Source organism: Chaetodon auriga, chromosome 14, assembly GCF_051107435.1.
Source record: "Chaetodon auriga isolate fChaAug3 chromosome 14, fChaAug3.hap1, whole genome shotgun sequence".
NCBI lineage: Eukaryota > Metazoa > Chordata > Actinopteri > Chaetodontiformes > Chaetodontidae > Chaetodon > Chaetodon auriga.
Window position 1 is genome coordinate 15,869,066 of NC_135087.1, and position 18,726 is coordinate 15,887,791.

General features: G+C 45.6%; 1 protein-coding gene across 3 annotated transcripts in view; it reads right to left on the reverse strand.

The window, feature by feature from the left end:
* The window catches only part of LOC143331338 (AT-rich interactive domain-containing protein 1B-like), a 167,687-nt gene that overhangs the window by 101,132 nt on the left and 47,829 nt on the right, over nt 1-18,726 (reverse strand). For all 3 annotated transcript variants that reach the window (XM_076748100.1, XM_076748099.1, XM_076748098.1), the window contains exon 4: nt 10,033-10,137. In XM_076748100.1, coding sequence (XP_076604215.1) covers nt 10,033-10,137 — 105 coding nt within the window. The remainder of the gene's footprint in view (nt 1-10,032; nt 10,138-18,726) is intronic.

An 18,726-nucleotide genomic window follows, 5' to 3' on the forward strand; every position in this document is an offset into this window, starting at 1 on the left:
GGCTGAATGCCACGAGGAGAAAACCCCTCCACACCTCAATGCCTCCCTTCCTTCCCTGCTTTTGTTCCCAGCCAAAACTCTTCTCCCCGCCTCCCTCTGTCTTTCTCTTTCTTCTTCTATGCCAACATATTATCCAAACTCGTCACATACGGACCCTTGATCAGGACCCCGCGGTGACACTTTTTAAGCCACTGGGTACACCTTTAGCATCATTTCACAATATGCAAGGCAAGTTAGCAATAATAAATATGCAACCCCCGGTTATCAGTGTCCAGTTAGACTTTCAAACTCAAGCATGATGAGAACAATAACAAACACGTGGTTAATGTTGAGAAACGCCTTCCAGACACCAAAGCCTTCTCCTTTCCTTCCTGCTGTCTGTTTCTTTTCCCCTCTTCCATCCATTAACAGTGAAGCAAGCGGGTACTGTAACAGCAAAGATGGGCCCACACACATTAACTGACATACTGTACATACACGCACACGCGGGAGTAAACACTGTACATATCAAGCATGCAACGCTGGGCCAAACACTTTGTAACATAAGCAATTAACACACTGTCGAACCAGTCTTTACATGAGAGGAAAGCTCAGTGACATACACAGAGCAAAGGATCATGCACACACGTGCACACACAAGGGCACAAACAACTGTAAAGCACTTTGGCACGCACACACACACACACACACACACACACACTCTGGCAGGCATCCAGACTGACTCTTGTTGCTTGTGTCTATAAAGCCCTGAGCACCATATCGACAACTGTAATAACTGTGGCTGGCAGGAGAGAGCAGATTACAGCAGCAATCATAGGGCCTGCACACACACACACACGCACACACAAATACGAGTCTTCTCTCTGTCAAAGACCTGTTTCTTTTCATCTTTTCATCACCAATACAGATACATGCACATTTCTGGGTCCACCCTGTAGCCCATATAAATCAGTGATATTGTAGCAGTGGACAGCCAAGTGGTGACAGTGTGTTCCTGGTCCACAGTGAGAGGAGTAACACTGAAACGCGCTGCACACAAAGACACACAGCCAGTCAGGGCCAGGACGGGGACATAAAACACACTCTGAAAACCTCAACAGAGGGAACTACAGCTGCGTGTCTTCAAATATTTGAGATCAAAAACAGAACTGCAGATGCAAAAATAAGACTTATGGAACGTTAAATGTCATCGATTCCACAATAAACTGCAGACAGCTAAGTTAAATACGAGGGGGCTGATTGGAGAGTGACTTTTAGTGCCTTCACACATCTACAAACCCATGCAATCTCACACAGGCAAACTCCAGAAAATCCTTCTTTTCAGAAACAAAGAGCAGTCAGTAAACTAGCGTATGAGTCAGTCAGCCAGGGTCTGCAATAGCAATGCAAGGCCACCAGTGGAAAACGGGCTGTATAGGAGCGGAGAGAGGCTAAGATTGGGGTCAGAACTATATGGTGCACAGGGCAAGGAGAGGAAATATGTGGAGAAGAGAGGAGAAGACCAGACTGAACTACATAAGAAAAATACTACACTTTCTAAAAAACAGAGGTCAAGTTTACTAGTGATGAGGAGTCCTACTGCAAAAACAGTTGTATAATGTATTTTGTGTCTCTGGATGAGTTTTGAAATAGCACGAGGGGGAAAATGTCAGTAAAGAGTTACATTAGATCCTGAGCCAGACCTGCTCTCTCAGTACATACAGGAGTGTGTATATCCTGGTCATAATGAGAGCTGACAGTGTGCCTGGACACCACACCTGTCATATAACATACTATCCTTTTCTCCCCTTTATTCCCCACATCCCTTTCAATCATTCCGTTCTGTTCTCCTCTATTTCACCTCTCCTCATCTCTGTACTGTTCCCTCCCTCCTTGACTCTCGGCCGTCTCTGTCTTTCTCTTCCTTCCCCCCCCCCGACCAAGGAGAAGCGATTTGCAGCGGCAATCCGTCGCTAATTCTCGTTCATGAAAAATGTATAGCAGGCAGACTGTAGGGAGATGCAGATTGGCGCTGGGCCCTCAGCGAGAGCCTGGCTCTGCATTAATGGAACATTATTTTCACTCTCTCCCACCATCCCTCCTCTCCATATACGTCTACTCTCTCCTCCCTTCGTCTTTTTTATTATACTGTCTTATTCTAAAAGAGAATCTGTTCTACCTCTTTACCTATCTATCTATCTATCTATCTATCTATCTATCTATCTATCTATCTATCTCCTGTATTAACATTACCTTTGAAAATGTTCTTCTCCTCACGCTCAGAGTTTGATGAAACAAAAGCCATAAATATTCGAGGACTCGGTGGAATATTAGCAGCTCAAACAACCCAAACACAGCTATCTGCAATCTGAACAACTCTGCGTGAGTGTGCATATGTGTGTGTTTTTTCAAACACACTTGCTTGTGCATTTGCCTGGAAGCACAGTGTGCAGCCAGCTAAACCTTCTCAAAGATAATAAGAGGAAAAACTTTATCTTAATCTTTAAAAGGCACGACATGAAGTTTGAATCCAGCTGTGAAATGGGTCGTGTGTGCGTGTGTGTGTGTGCGTGTAAGTGTGTGTGTGTGTGTGTGTGCGTGAATGCATCTTAGCATGATTTCCCAGATATGTTCGTGTGTGTGGATGTGTTTAAAGCACAGGTATCTTATGAGAGTAGATTAATAACAGCACTGTAATGCCATCAGGACTAGTCACAGTGTGGATCATGCATAATAAACCTCCCAAGGAGTTTACACACATGCATGCATGCGCACGCACACACACGCACACACACTTCCTGTCACTATAGCAACACTGGCAGTGTTGCTGCCCCGAACTTCAAAGTCAGATGTAATTTCAGCCTCCCAGCAGCCAGAGGGAGCCATGGTGATGACAGAACATTCCCTCCATCCCTCCTTCAATACCTTCACTTTACTTCTCCTCCATTCCTCCGCTGGCTCCTTCCCTCCTCTTTCCCCTGCCCAGCCAGCCTGCTGGGAGGCCAGGCATCCAGGACCAGACATAAAAATAAACCCAGAAAGGTTAGAAGTGGAAGACTGAAGCTAGGGAAGGAGCGTGGACGTTAAAGAAGGGAGAAGGCGAGGAGGGAGGTGAAGAGGAAAGGAACTGAGGGAGATTATATAGTCTTTTACTTATTCTTTCCTTCTACAGCAACTCCATTTCCACTCACTAGCTCTTTCTTTCTCTTTGCTTTTATATGCTACAGTCAAAAGAATGAAAGCTGAGCAGAAGAAAAGGTGGATTACGAAAATAAAAACTGTCAGCTACAGCAAATGTCACTCAGCTTCAAATATTTGTCCACGTTATTATCCAGCGAGGAAGAGAAATTCCTCCAGATACAGACACTGAAAAATCATTTGACAAGAAAACATTCCCACGTCCAACCTACTAATGAATATCAAATAGATGACTCCAATCTTCAGTTCGGATTGGCTCAATAACATTTGAGGCCACTTTAACAGTTAATTTAAATATTAATGTGGTAACAGAAAATCACCATTTGTAATGCGGGGCTTAGTGCCAGAAGGGCATATCTGGCGTTAATGGCGGTGAAAATGAAATCTATACATCAAGTATAGATTTGAGAGTGTTTTATCAGAAGCGAACTCAAACTCAAATTGAACTGAGCGAACCGAGGTGACGTCCAGCCGGGTTCCTCTTCACATTTTAAGAACAACACCGGATATAACACCTCGAAAGGACAAGCCAAACTGGTAAAACACGCAGTGTGTCATGTTCATTTACTGTGTATCTCCAAGATCACGATACAGCAGCCTCAGCTTTCACACACTGTCATGCTGCTGACTGCCCCATGGTGGAACGGGGAGGACAGTTAGGAAGGTGTTGATGTGTGTTTTGTGTCCCTGAAAAAAATAAAAAAACACACACACAAACAGACCACAGATGCGTACAAACGCTCACACGCATGCACATACCAGGACATGCACACACTCACTGACGCACACGTAGTCATCCACTTTCCATTGACATCATCAGTTTTTACAAGATGCTTATGCAGAATCCTGCTCTTCATAGAAATACAGATCACTGGTGTGTGTGTGTGTGTGTGTGTGTGTGTGTGTGTGTGTGTGTGTGTGTGTGTGTGCACGTGTGCTGTGTTAATGGAAACCCACAGCAGTGAGCTGCCTCTCCTCCTCTGTCCTCTTCTGTCCTGAGTTTGAACTAGTCTTCAGCTTTGACGAAAGACACCAGCCAGAGGAGGAGAACTGATGGGCAGAGGATAAAAAAAAGATGCAAAGGAGAAACATTTCTCTCCTTTTAGGGTCAGTCCTCGCTCCCTCTCCTCCTCCTCCTCCTCCCTTATCTACCCCCTCTGTCTCTCCTCCTCTGTAGGAGAGGCTGGTGGAGAGGCGCCAGTGGAACTGAACTGGTGTTTTCTTAACCAAGTTCATCCCTCTCCATTTCCCCCCCCTTACACTCCAATCATAAAGCCTGTCACACACTGGGGGTGTACCTGTGTGTGAGCATAGGGGTAGGCAAGTGTGTAAGAGTAGTGCTCGGACACACACACACACACACACACATAGTCCTACTATCTGCCCTTCACTCTGCTGGGCTGGGTTTCAGTCAGCAAACTTGTCAGGGGTGGTTGGATATAAACATGGACTCCTCCACAGCTGAGGACCCCCCCCCCCCCCCCCCCTCTCTACCACTGCTGCTCAGCCTTGTGTTACCAGTTTGCTTTAACAACCTACACTGGCCAGCATAGCTCCCAGTAGGTAGAACAGTGTGGAGCCATCAAATTTTGCCATAAGACACGACTAAAAGCCTTCAGGCAAAAAAAAAAAAAAAAAAAAAAAAACACTTTATTGATCCCCATCGGGAAATTCTCTTTTACTGTGTCTTTCCTCCACAGGGGAGGAGAGTGCAGTGTCAGCTGCGGAGGAGCTCTGATGGGGATTCAGTGTCCTGCTAAAGGACACTTCAGCAGAGCAGATGCTTGACAACATGAAGGTTGAAACTTGGATCTTCCGACGGCTGGCTGGCCTTTTTTCAGCTGGCTTCAGCGGACATCATTTCAAACCGGACTTGCAGAGCTACAGACTGAAGTGCGTTATAAAATTCAAAAACTGAATTCCTACGTGGCTACTCATCTCAAGGCACCGCAGACATTTGAGCGTATGAAATATTAAAAACGAGTATTTCGAAAACTGCCTAATTAAAACAACAGTCACTGCAAACACGGTTTCAGATTTAATCACAGGTGAATTCTCCGGGTTAAGAACGATGTTGATGATGTGCACAGATGAAAGGCCCAGAGAAATTTTCACCACAGATCAATTCCACTTCCTGTACATCTGTGTTTTCAAGCCATGGGGGAACAAATTGTACGGCCCTGGCAAAAACACGTGTTCCCGGCTCTTGAGGATCAAAAAAACTACGCATGTACATGAAGCTTTGTGTGCCCGCTAAATGATTCATGAGGAGCAAACGAAAACAGTCTGGCATACAAGCTGAAAAATAACCCGTCTGCATTTTAGATGAAGCCAGGGTCCTCCGTCTCGCTGTGTCATGATATCAGGGTCCGCGGTGAAACGGGAGCAGAGGTGAAAACACGGATTGTGTGTGTGTGTGTGTGGTAGCAAATTTGAGGAGGCTGCGAGTAATGGTGTGAGAAATACTGCAAAAATCTCAACTCGTGAAGTAAATTATGGACTTCCAACACGTAAAGTGACAATGAATCAATCGCTCTTGCTCATATCCGAGCGAACAGGTCTACAGGGTTAAGCCTGGCGTGACAGCGAGCGCTCGGCTGCGCCTCCGAGTGTGAGACTGGCTTCAGATTAGCTGTCCTATTCTCAGAGCGGCTATGTGTTCATAGCTGTGGCAGGGAGCTGCTGTGGCCTTCAGTGCTGCTGTCTGTTCTAAGAATAGGCAGCAGGGTCCAGAGAACATCTCGTCTCCGAGTCTCCCTGCCTCCCTCTCTCCCCCACCTACCCTCCTTCTCTCTCTCCACATGCTGCAAAAAATATATTTGAAGTATGAAGCACTTAAATACATACAAAAATACAAGCAGAAATTAGGTTTCACAGTGGAAAATGTACTTGGGGTGACTGCTAATGCATTTTGTTGGTGTAATTCGAATGCTCTCTTGAAATTTGATTTGCATGTGCAGTATGTATTTTTTGTATATTTTAAACCATATGTCCAGACCAATATAAGAGACATATTTTCCTTTCCACACGAGTCCCTCCATCCGCTGCCTCCTTCCCTCTCTCCCCCATCATAGATCCTTCCCTCTTCATCTCCCTCATATTTCTTTGCTTTCATGACTCCCTCTGCCTCCTTTTCTCCTCTGCTCTCCTCCACCATGTGTGCACTAATGTGGGGGCTGAATCTAACCCTGCTGGATGACATTACTCTGCGCTGCCTGCTGGCCTGTCTGCTTGCCTGGGGACTCTAAAATAAAACACAGCAGTGTGGAGAGCCAGAGTGAGAGCACGTACTGTATAGGCAGCCTGACTGACATGTTCTGCTAGAGCATGCACACACACACACACACACACACACACACACACACACACACACACACACACACACGGGTATGCGAAAGCAGCTTGCTGAGGACAGAACGGGTATCAAAGCGTGTGGTGTACGTTGTGTTTGTTAGCAAAGAGGTCTGTGTGAGCGTGGTTGCAGGGAGGGAGAGAAAGTGAGAGAGAGGGGAGGGGAGCAGGCCTCTCCAGCTGTGCCCTGTCAATCATTCATGACCTAACAATCGGAAAAACAGAGGAGGGCAAGGTGGACAGGAGTGAGAGGGAAGAGACAGCGAGGGAGGGATAGTGTTTCTGAATTTTCCCTTTTGTCTGATGGAAAATAAGTCAAGGAGGGGCAAATGAGCACTGAAAGACATACAAAAATATTTTGTGTGTGTGTGTGTGTGTGTGTGTGTGTGTGTGTGTGTGCTAGTGTGAATAACATGCTGCTGCCGGAACCCCATAGCCTGAATTCAACATCCCTCACCCTGAACAAGTGACAAAAAGATAACCACGTTTCACTTCACCGCTTCACACCCTCTCTCTCTCTCTCTTACTCATTCTCTTTCTCATCCTGCTCTTCCCCCCTCCTCCCCTTCCTCCTCCCTCCTCACCTCACCCTCCCACCCCCAGCGCTCTCTCTCTGTCTTTCCACATGGCTGGCCATCCTCTCCCATGTCCCAGAGGATGGGAGGCTGTGCGGCAGCTTGGCAGGCTGTCAGGGGAGCGCCGGAGAGCAGGGAACATGTAGTGACTGGAACGGGGGTTGGGGGGGTGGTGGGTATGAAAGCCCTGGCTCCTCACCTCACTGTGGCACTGGAAGGATTGGCTCTGCTTAGCGATGTTAGGCAAAAGATGCAAAGGGCTTAGGGTTCTAAAGAGAGGAAGAAAACAGAGCTCTCACTCCTTCAGTTTTCATGTACCACAAACGTCAGCGCCACACAGCACGAAATAACAAGGCAGCAGTCAACATGTCATCCTGTGACAATCATGCAGTCCAGCTCTGTGACACGCTGCCAGTAAGCAACATGACATTTTACCTATTTTTGACCTGCAACTGCCAAAACCTGTTGTCAGGAAATCAGGATCATTTAAAAAAAAAAAGAAGTTTCTGTCTAAATACTGACAATGCACTTTAATTTTTTTTTTTTTTTTTTTTACTATTTATTCAATCCAAAAAAAAAAGGTATGTTGGTGTCACCTTTAGGAAATACTAACATTTCTGTATTGTTTTTTGCCCTTCCCTTCGCAACTACAAGGGGGGAGAAAACATATGGGGGCCTGTCCCAACCTATTGCTAAAAAGTTTCACAATCGAGTGGTTCATCCTCTCAGCAGATGATCTTTGCTCTGGCTCCTGACTTCACTATTGTGTGGGACTGGAGGAACAGGCTCAGCGAGACTGGAGCGCGTCTGAAGCGGCTGAAAACACTGTGAGAGGGAAAAGCGTAGCAATAATGCTAACCCTACATTAAAAATCAGGCGGTCAATGTCAGGTCAATTTAACATGATACACTGAAAAATGAAATGTATGCAATGAAAACACCACTCATTCATTCATTCATTATACAGAGAGCCGCTGTGACAGAATTTAATGTTAATGCCACGCTTTGAAGAGTCGCATGAACATTAACGTTTTTGCCAAAGTTACATGGAAATGTAGATAGGTCAGCACTAACAGCACTGCTAATGCTTCACTAACAAGCCGGGGCCGAGCACTTACTTTGTGTTTTTTCTAATTGGAGCATTTAAGTGATCAATGATATGGAATACAAGGAATGCTCTATCTCCAATACATTACATTTTAAAAGACCCAAGGGGCACTGTGACTTGCATTTGTGATAAGTTACTAAAGCACTTTTTCCCTTTGGTCTCCCTTCAAAAATCCCGCCACATCACACAGCAGACTCGTCCCAAAACAACAACATGACACTTTGCCGACCCGCGCTCCCTCCCTCCTGACAGAGAGAAAGGGGAAAAAAAAGATGACAGCAGCTTTAGATCTGACATCAAACGCCGGCAAGAGAGTGAGAAAGAGAGAGAGGGGGGGGAGAAAAAAAAAAAAAAAAAACGGTTACATCTCTGCCGTGACAGCTTGCTGGAAGAGCCTGGCAAACGCTGAGCAATTTCTCTCTCCTCTCTCTCCCTTCTATCTATCCATCTCTCCCTCTCTGTGTCTCTCTCGCTCATCAAAACTTGCCGCCGATTAGGATCTCGGCGAGCCACGCGCTTTGGATGGGATGTGAAAACACATGGAGAACCCAAGGGGTAAAACGCCAGGATTAAAGTGGCGAGGGAATGTGGGGTGATAGTGGTGGTGGTTCAAATAGATCGGCCCCCGCGACTGCAGTGGCTCCTCGCCTCGCCTTGCTCTCTCGCTCCGGATTCACACACTGATACATCAAGGCCATTTCTCATTATAGCACGAGGGGGAAAAAAAGCGCTTTCATGATGCTACTTTAGAGGGAAAGACAGAGAGGAAAAGGGAAGGGGGGGGGGGGGTGTAAAGAGTGTGGGAGAATGAAAATGAAAGACAAGGGGAAATGCCAAGATAAAGCAGATGACATACTACGAGTATGAGGAAAAAAAAAAACAGAGAAAGAGAAAGAAAGCGTGTGTCACTGTGTGTGTGCATGAGAAAGAGGAGTAGGAATCACTTAGAGGACTGACAGATAAATCTGAAGGAAAGCAAAGTGATGCATCTGAGTTGAAAGACAGAAGAACGACCGGCGAACACAGACTCTACACGCATCAGCTTATGGAAAATATTACCGCTTAATTTGAGTTCATACACTTAATTTAGCTTTTCTTGCAGTTTATTCCTCCACTCCTGAGGCTGTTCCAAAGTATCTGGTAAATTAAACGGCACACACCTCAAGCAGTGCCAATATTTGCCACCATTTGCAAATGTCTATTTATTCTATTCTTGAAAGAGCTGAGGAGCTGTGAGGGAAGAAATGATAGAGAGTAAAAACTGATTAGTTTAGCCAAAAAACTGGAGCAGCCCACATCTCTCTCTGCTAATAGATCAGCCTGGCCTCAGCATTCCTCAATTACTCCTCCAGTCAACCTGCTTAACGATTTTTAGCTTGCCCAAATGCCAAATGCGTGTGGGTTCGCGTGTGTGCGTGCATTAGTGGGAATGTCTGCGTCTGTGCATATGCTTTTCTGTGCATGTGGGTGTATGTGTGAGTGGGTGCTGATGCATGTGGCCTTTTTGCCTTTGGCATGGACGCCAGTCAAAACACAGACATAAGCTCTGCAATCAAATCCGTGTCTCCCGATGGACATGAGACGAAGAGGCGAGTCGCGGGGACAGCAGAGGCCTCTGATTGGGCAGAAATGCTTGACAGACACGGAAGCGATACAGGGGGTCGATGAAGACAAGCAAACGCATTTTCCTTTCAGGCTCGATGGTGTGTTTTGGTGTCTGTTACAACACAGACACACACACATAATTTTTTCCCTAATGTGCAACTCTTTAAGTTCAGTCACACTTTGTGATTATTGGCAGGCAGAACTGTCAGTCACTCACCGGCAGACTGGACGGGCGGTCGTGGGAGACGCCATCCTCATTGTTGGCCTTCCCAGAGTTTCCTGGGGCAGGACCCCTGGTGCCGTAGGTCTCCTGCTGGGCCTCCTTGAAAAAAAAAGGAGTAATTTAGATCTACGATCGATAAATCACAATGATTCATTTTACAGTATATTTGCAATATTTTAAAGCTCTGACGATGATTCTAAATCAGGATATCATAAATAGCATGTAACACATTTTGCCAGCTGATGGGGAAATAAGGAAATGACATCATATAATGCAGCTGAGAGTGCACGAGGTACAGTGTCTCTGTAGTGTCTCTCATCTATGAACAGTACAATTTAACTGTCTCCAAAATATATGTTCCATTAGTCTTTGATGCACACATTTGATTTGTATTTACAGTATATGTGTACATGAAAAAAAAAAACAACTTTCAATATTCTTCCCAGTATCGTTCATGACAGTGACTGACAGCTGCAGTCTCCCTGGAGTTGAAATCACTGCTTTCCCTGCTGAACACTCATGACGTCATGGCGCGTGCGACAACACTCTTCTGTTCTGAAAATTGTCTAAATGTGTGCGACAGAGATTGAGGCAACGAGTCGGGCTGCTGAGTGTGTCTCAGGTTTAAACGGCTGTAATAAAGACTCTGATTCCCAGTTAGATCGAGTCACAAAGAGGCATGTCGTACAAGGAAACACACACACAGACACACACACGCACACGCACACGCACGAATGTGGACACACACATGCAGACTGAAAACCATCCAAACACGCACCCATCAGCACACCATACCCGCCAATTCATTTCAACCAAATCCCAGCCTAACCACCCACTAATCCTCGAAACATACACACACACATACAAACACACACACACACACACCAATACACACGCTCAGTCCTATTGTTCAATCTAAGTCATTTTCTTTCCCTCTGTAATCACAAGCCTATCTAGTGTAAACCAATTTTCTTCCCCATTGTCGGAGGTGTTGCCCTCTCCCTCTCCCTCCCTCTGTATCTCTCCCTCCCTTCCTCTCCCTCTTCTTTTCATTCACCACGGAGGTCGTTCCTCCTTCATGTTAAGCGTCGGCAGCACAATAGCAACTTGTTAAAGAGCTCTGAGTGGAAGGATTAGTGATAACTGATCGGCGAGACACGGCGAGAGATCACGCGCGAGTGCCTGCACACACAACATACGTACACAGAGCCACACATTCATGATATACGCGCGCGCACACGCACACGCACACGCAGCCTGGGTGTGTTCAGGTTTTTACTATCAAAATCCATTTTTCCCCACAGTTTGATTTCTTATCTGTTGTGTGATTATACTGTAGTAGGTGGGCAATATCCCTGTCAGCTAGGTGATATAATTTTATAGCAGAAGATTATCCTTCACAGCAAGAGGTGTATCATGTGAAATGGATCTATTATTAGAGCATTAAATGGGTCGTAATTTGTGCATCCAGGGTGAATGATAGCAATTCGGTACTTTTGTACATTCTTTATGAAATCTTGATATAAGGTTTATACACTCTGTGCATTACTCGGAAAGTTACTCTGCACACGGTTTGCATGCGGCATGAGCAGCTGTGCACACACGGGGACAAAAAGTTAATGTATTCATTCATTCATTATTAAGAAAAGGGAATGTAATGACCTTAAATGCCCAAGAGAAGTCCCTTTATATCCACCTTTCAATTATTAGCCAATTAAATCACTGAAGCACTAATTCTAAAAATATAGAGAATTTCAAATATCCTATAGCTCTTTCCTGCAATGTCAATTATTGTACCTATGGAGGCATGTGGTGGACACTTCCTCAAAAAACCGATCTCACTAAGAAGTGAACTCCTAACTCTTGCATTGTTCGTGTCACGCTCCACCCACTGACTTCATGTAAAGTCACGTCCTCCTCCTAAATCTGGTCCTGCCGTGTCTGTTTAGCATCAGATCCCTGAATGTGTTCATATGTTTCAGTGTGGATTATCACATTTTCTTTCAGCGAGCTCTCTCCTCAAGGGCTGCTCAGTTAATTTAGGATAAGATGGAAAATAACGGCATGTCAGCAACATTTAAAGTGACAGGAAAATTGGCATTATGGGAGTGTCCTGCTTCCTTAATTTGTCACATTTCTGGTTGACACAGGGAGGGAGAGGGAGAAAAAATGTGGGGAAATTTGTGATTAGACAATAACAATTCTGTGAGCACACATGAAGTAACTACTGAACGTACACAGGTTTTCAGAGAGTAAAAGCAACGTTTTGACCACCAAGGAAATAAATCATTTAAATAATGAGAATTACACACACTTACTGCTGTATTGATCAATATTTTCTTCTGCTATATATTATTATGGGAAATTTGTGAGTCATATGATTTATGTTTTCATTTATTTCATTGAAACTAATGTTAAATATTTACAGTAGATGTATATATAAGATGTGAAAAAAGCACATATTAATAATTCCTCAGTTCTAGTGTGTGGGTGTGTGTGATGATGACTGCTTCATGTGGCTGAATTGTCATCTTGTAATGTTACATATGTCAATTATTTTCAGGTCATCTTCATCGTCATTAGGCTGAATAAATAAAGGTTAACTGACTACTTGTTCGTCTTTAGTCAAATAATAATAACAAAGAAAAGGGTTAGGGTAGTCAGTCAAATAAATGGAACCTCAAGCCACAACAGCTCCCTTATTCCAATCATAGCCTGAAACCCAAAAACCAGATCATCCCCCTTGCCACATCTAAAAGCCAGAGGGGAAACCCTGTTCACCCAGATGTGGTTCAATCACTGGATCACATATCATGCCATAAGTGGGTGGGTGCAGAGAGACACTTAACAACAGGATCGCAGCAAAGAACAGGAGCACTATTTCAAAAACAAAGCCATGCTAGCTTCCTCGTCAGGGCCCTGGGCAAGCCCCGTGTTTGTGTGCACAGCCCCCGTGTTTATCAATGGGAGCCTGGATGCACGCCAGACGTCAGGCTTTTATTACATGGTCGGAAGTGCTGCGTTTGAAGCAGAAACCCGGCTTAGACACAAATACACCTCCATAGGTAAATAAAGGCCCGGGGAAGGAGGGGGGGGGAGGAGGAGGAGAAGAAGAAATAGAGGAAAGGAGATGTGTGGTGGCTTTCTGAGAGGTGGACAAAGGTGTGCACACTCACCTGTGCACAGCTGAGCTCACAGATGAAAAAATGCACTCATGGACAGATAGTTGCTCAGACAGTGAGATGAGAAGAGAAGAGTGGCTGCTGACCCAAGTCCAATATTTACTCAGGCATATGAGTCTGTAGTGTGTATGTGTGTGTGTGTGTGTGTGTGTGTGTGTGTGTGTGTGTGTGTGTGCGTGCGTGCGTGTGTGCGTGCGTGTGTGTGTGTGTGTTCTCCAGGGGATTTCCGTTTTAAGTAGGTCAAAGTGAGGTTAGCCTCATACTACTGTTTACACTCCCGTTCTTACATCATCACTGTCAACTGTAATATGGACAGAGAGGGTGAGAGAGACAGAAACAGAGATGGGGGGGGGGGGGGAGATGCTGTGAGAGAATACAGAAGGAGACGTGCAAAGAAGACAGTGAAGGAGAAAAGGAAGAGGTAGGAAAGCAAAGGGAGAGAGAGAGGGAAGATGAAGAGTGAGGAAAAAAGTGAAAAAAGAGGAGAAAAAGCGAGAGCGACAGAACATCAGAGGCAAATGAAGGAGTGCTGCGAGTGCATCCTTTCATTTGAGTTTTTTCCAGTCCATTGTCTCAAAATCCCATTTCCCAGCTAATTTAGAAGCTTCTAAAATACACTCCACTCCATACCTTAAGCCTTAGGCCACAGCTAATCCTGTCTTCACACACACACACACACACACACACACACACACACACACACGCGCGCGCGCACGCATACACAGAGACACGCTCATTCATCCTCCGTGCTTTTCAAAAGACTTCATCTTGGCATAGTAGAAACGAATGAAGGATATTGAAGGCAAGCGTTTGAAGTACATGAGGGAATGCAGGAATCAAACTGTGAGTTAAATGCTATTAGACAGCTGTGTGGAGAGGCAGTGTAATATTAGATTTGATTGAATAGATGACTGCTGAATGTGGTGTAATATATAGAGCCGCAGAGGCTTTATGCGGACGTAAATCAATATTGCAGCACCATGTTAATCCCAGCCACTCAGGAACGGGAGACGGCCGGGAAGTGTGAAATGTTCGGAAAAGCAGACACGGTGTTGCGTGCCGACGATTGTTTGGAATATGACGCTGGCACGTGCTCGCTTTCAAAAAGTAGTCAGGCAGGCTTGTCATTCAATCCTCTGTACTGTGTCTGCGTGATGTTAGACTTTGTTAATCCCAGAGGAGAAAATTCCTTCTCCTCAAAGAAGAGGTGACAGGTCAAGTCGTGCTATGGAGCCGCACCTCCTCCAGCAAACACCTGAGTCCTTTGCTTTAAGAGAAACAGGCTCGCACCACGACGCCGCACCAAACAGGAAGTCCAACCACGACACGCAACCAATCTGACGCCTTCCTTCTTTTTTGGCTCGCACCTAATTAAAGAATGTTGTCCTTGCTATTTTTGCTTTGGTTGCTTTCTAAAGCTCCATTCGAGCAGGGAGCAAGGTGAAACGCTGCTTTGCTCGTGCGAGTTTGATTGCCTCGGAAAAACAAGCGGTGGAACTGGCACGACGGCGAGGAAGCACGTTTGATGGCGCCACTTGACACAACGGAGAGCGGCAAGAGCGAAATTCACAGCCATTAGGTTAATCTGACTTTGGTTGACCTTTGTTTCGAGCTCCTTTTTTTTTTTGAACAGCCAGAAAAAGGTGACTTCATTCATACTTCAGCGTTATGTTTCTAAATTTTCACATGCTTGCTTTTTAATCCTTTTTTCCGCCATCATTGTCTGCTCTGAGCGATCCTGCTTTTGTAAACTTTGTGTGCAGATGTCAGTGTTTTTGTCACTCGTTGGCTCCTCGCTTAATTATATTTCCCTGCATCTTCTCCTCACATCTTTCCTGTTCGCTCTGCTCTTCTTACCTTTTGTAATTGCTCCGACCTTCCCTAAACAGCCACTCTCTCCTCTCAGTCTGAACTGCATCGCTCCACCGTTTCTCTCCCCTCTTCCTCCCCTCTGTCCATCCCCTCTCACCATTAATCTATTGCTTTCTCCACACCTCTCACATCCCTCACACTCCATCCCCATCTCTTTCTTTTCATCCATCACTCTTCCTCTTTTCCTATCAGCCTCTCAATCCCCTTCTCCACCCTGCTCCTCTTCATCAAAACCACCTCCACCCGTCTCTCCCCCCATCCCTCGCTGTCTCCAACCGTTCTCCTCATGACTACCAAATGAATTAGTCATCCCCCTTTTCCCCTGCACCTTGGCAGATGCACATCTCCACAAAATCTGACGCTAATGCCATTAATATTCATTAAAAATTAAGCTTAATTGCGTGTCTTTAGGAGAGAGGCCCATAAACCCCCACCCCCAACGCAGTGCCTAACCATACACACACACACGCACGCACACACCCACACATACACACTATGAACCCCAGTGTATTTGGCCGCCACCCTCTGCCACATTACCCCAAGGACAGGAGGTCTCTGATAACCATTGGACAGCACGTACACACACCCACTCAGATATACTGGTTCAATCACTGGGAAAAGACTCGATGATGGAAGGGTCAGACGCTGGTATGATGTGAGGAAGTGTCCTTCTCCAGCACTGCTTCTGCTGCAGCTGAATGTCTTTATTGATGTGTGTGCGCGTGTGTGTGTGTGTGTGTGTGTGTGTGCGTGTGTGTGGCCGGCACTAACAGACATTTAAGAAACAGCTTCTCCTCGTCAGAGAGAGGCGGTGGTAGTGGTGGTGGTGGTGGTGGTGTGGGGGGGGCATCCATATTCAACATCCTGCGTTCACACACACACACACACACACACACACACACACACACACACACAAGTTGGTTCAGACTTGCACACATACTCACACCAATCAGACTGACTGAACCATAATTGAAGCAACAATCAGCAGTGAGAGCGAGCTGCACTGTGTTCTGAAAAACGTGACAAATCAACATTTGGTTATGATACGCGTGTCTTTCATGTCTTCTTGACACTTACATCTTTTGATCCATTTAAGAATATTTGGAAAACACTGCAGTTACATTCTGATTATGTCAGATACGCTGGAACTGTGTTAAAGAGCAGACCTACTTTTGTGTCCTGTGAGTAGCTTTTAGAGCGAGTGTGTCGGTTGGATTCATGTAAATGCCTTCAGTCCAGGGTACAGCCTGTTATTATCATCAAGGCAAAGGTGACCATTACAATGGAAACGGCTATTGTATGCACATATGTGTATGTGAGGATGCCTGTGTGTGTATGCCTATATATCTGAGTTCTGCGTGTGTGTGTGTGTGTGTGTGTGTGTGTGTGTGTGTGTGTGTGTGTGTGTGTGTGTGTCCAGCCTATCTTAATAGGTCCATTTGTATCAGGGCCTGTTCTAGTGCTGTGTCCTTCAGATTGGATTCTATCTCAGCAATCCCCCTGACCTTTAGCACAAAGAGACTACAAGAGAGGACCAGAGCTCTGACATGGAACACACACACCCACACACCCACACACACACACATACACATTCACACACAGAGCTTGTGCGCACACACAGCCACAAGCAAGCATTCATTCTTGCCCATATAAACAGAAACGCACACATGCAGACACAGAAAGAGATGCACACGCATAGACAAACACACACACGCAGACACACACCGGTGCACGTGCAGGCCGTCCCTTTGGGATGATGTCAGATGAAGCTAGCAGTGTTAGCTGCAGATGCCGTTGCCAGGGCTTTCATTCCCATTCCCCTACACAGACTAATCAAATACGAGCAAGTCTTTGTGCCATCTTCACTTCACACACTCTTTACAAGTCACCACCACCCCCATCCGCCCATTCACTTCAATTGCTTTGGCTCACAGTTAAAGAGGACATCCACCCAAACTGGTGTACACCCACATGACTTTTGCTAAAGCACCGAGGAACAATAGCGGTGTGTTGGCGAACTCGACTTTGACTGTGACATTTTTTTTTTTTTTTTGGTGTTTTCTCTTTCTCTCTGTCTGTGAAGTCTGTATCCAGGAACAAATGTAGCGGCATTTCCTAACAAATGGCAGCTAAATGAGGCCCCTAGGGTGCTGTGCCGCTAACTACCGGCCCCCTTTTTTTCTGAGCCATTATGATTGTCCTAACCGTTCCAAAAACACCTCTCCCGTTCTCGTTCATTTGCATTTGAATTGCAGCTCGGCTGTACAAAAACAAACATAAATCAAAAAAGGGAAAGAAAGAAGAAGAAAAAAAAAAAACAGTGGCGGATTCTAGTCGAGCAATTAGCGAGTGTCAGTCAATGTGGAGGTAAAAAACACACTAAATTAAAAACATTGTCTCAAACACAAGCAGGCGCACTATCACAGACACTCATACACACAAATCTAGCTGCCTATATATATATATATATATATATACATATATACACACACACACACACACACATATATATATACGTATATTCAATTTTTATCATGTAGTTTTTGCCTGAAAACTCATCAAGCTTAAGTGCTTGTCAGCTGCAGCCAATCGGAGTGCGGCAGGCCCAGGGTTGCCGTGGCGATACGTGGGGACATTTAGAGGACTCCGATAAACTCTGCCATTTAAAAGGTTATGACAATTAACGCAGCTCTCCGCAAATTACCACTGCCAGACCTTTACCCACGGACGTCTCTCTCTCCCTCTTATCACCCCGCGCCCAGCCTCGCTCGTGCTCTCTCTCTCCACCTCCTCTCCTCTCTCTACCATATGCCCTCCATTTCCACAGCCTGTCCTCCCTGCATCCCTCGCTCCCTCCCTCTTTCTGTCCACCCCCTTCCAGCCAGCAGCACTTTTATTATCCTGTTAATTAACAGAGTTCTTCACTTAATATTCAAATGGTGACCAATTAATGACATTGAACTTTGGGCGCCCCACCCACCCACATGCAGTGCCCCCTCCACACACACACACACACATGCACGCACACACACCTTCCTTCACTCTCACCACATCCTATTCACACTCTCTTCACACACACACACACTCCTTCGTTCCTCTCATTTCCTCCGTTTTGTCCCCGCAACTTCCCCTCCATCCCTCCACCTAGTCGCCAAGGTGAGCTCCCATTTCGGTGCGACAGAGCGTGTGTGTATGTGTGTGTGCGTTGAGGGGCAGGCCCGGTGATTGAGGCAGCAGAGCGGCTATACAGCGAGGGGTAATAAAGCCAGGGGGGCAGGCTGCAGAAAGGAGCGACGGCCTTTTAATTAACCTGGTGTGATTAAAAGCGGGGGTGGTGGAGGGCGGGGGAAAGGCTCTGCTGCGTTAGTTGGTTGGGGGTGAAGGGGTGACAGACAGGAAATAGGAAGTGGTGAAAGGTATAGGACTCAGGTGTGTGCGGTGGTATGTCAGCACCCTATGGTGGTTGGAGAGTTTCCTCTAAATACCTCCAAACAATTATTTTTATATTAAAGCAACTAGAATACAGGATGAGTATAAAGAAAATAAAATTTATTTAAATTCTGAAAAATGTCACAGAGCTAAAGAAAAAAAAAAAGGGGGGTTTCTTAACTTAATAAAAGCTGATGTTTGTGGA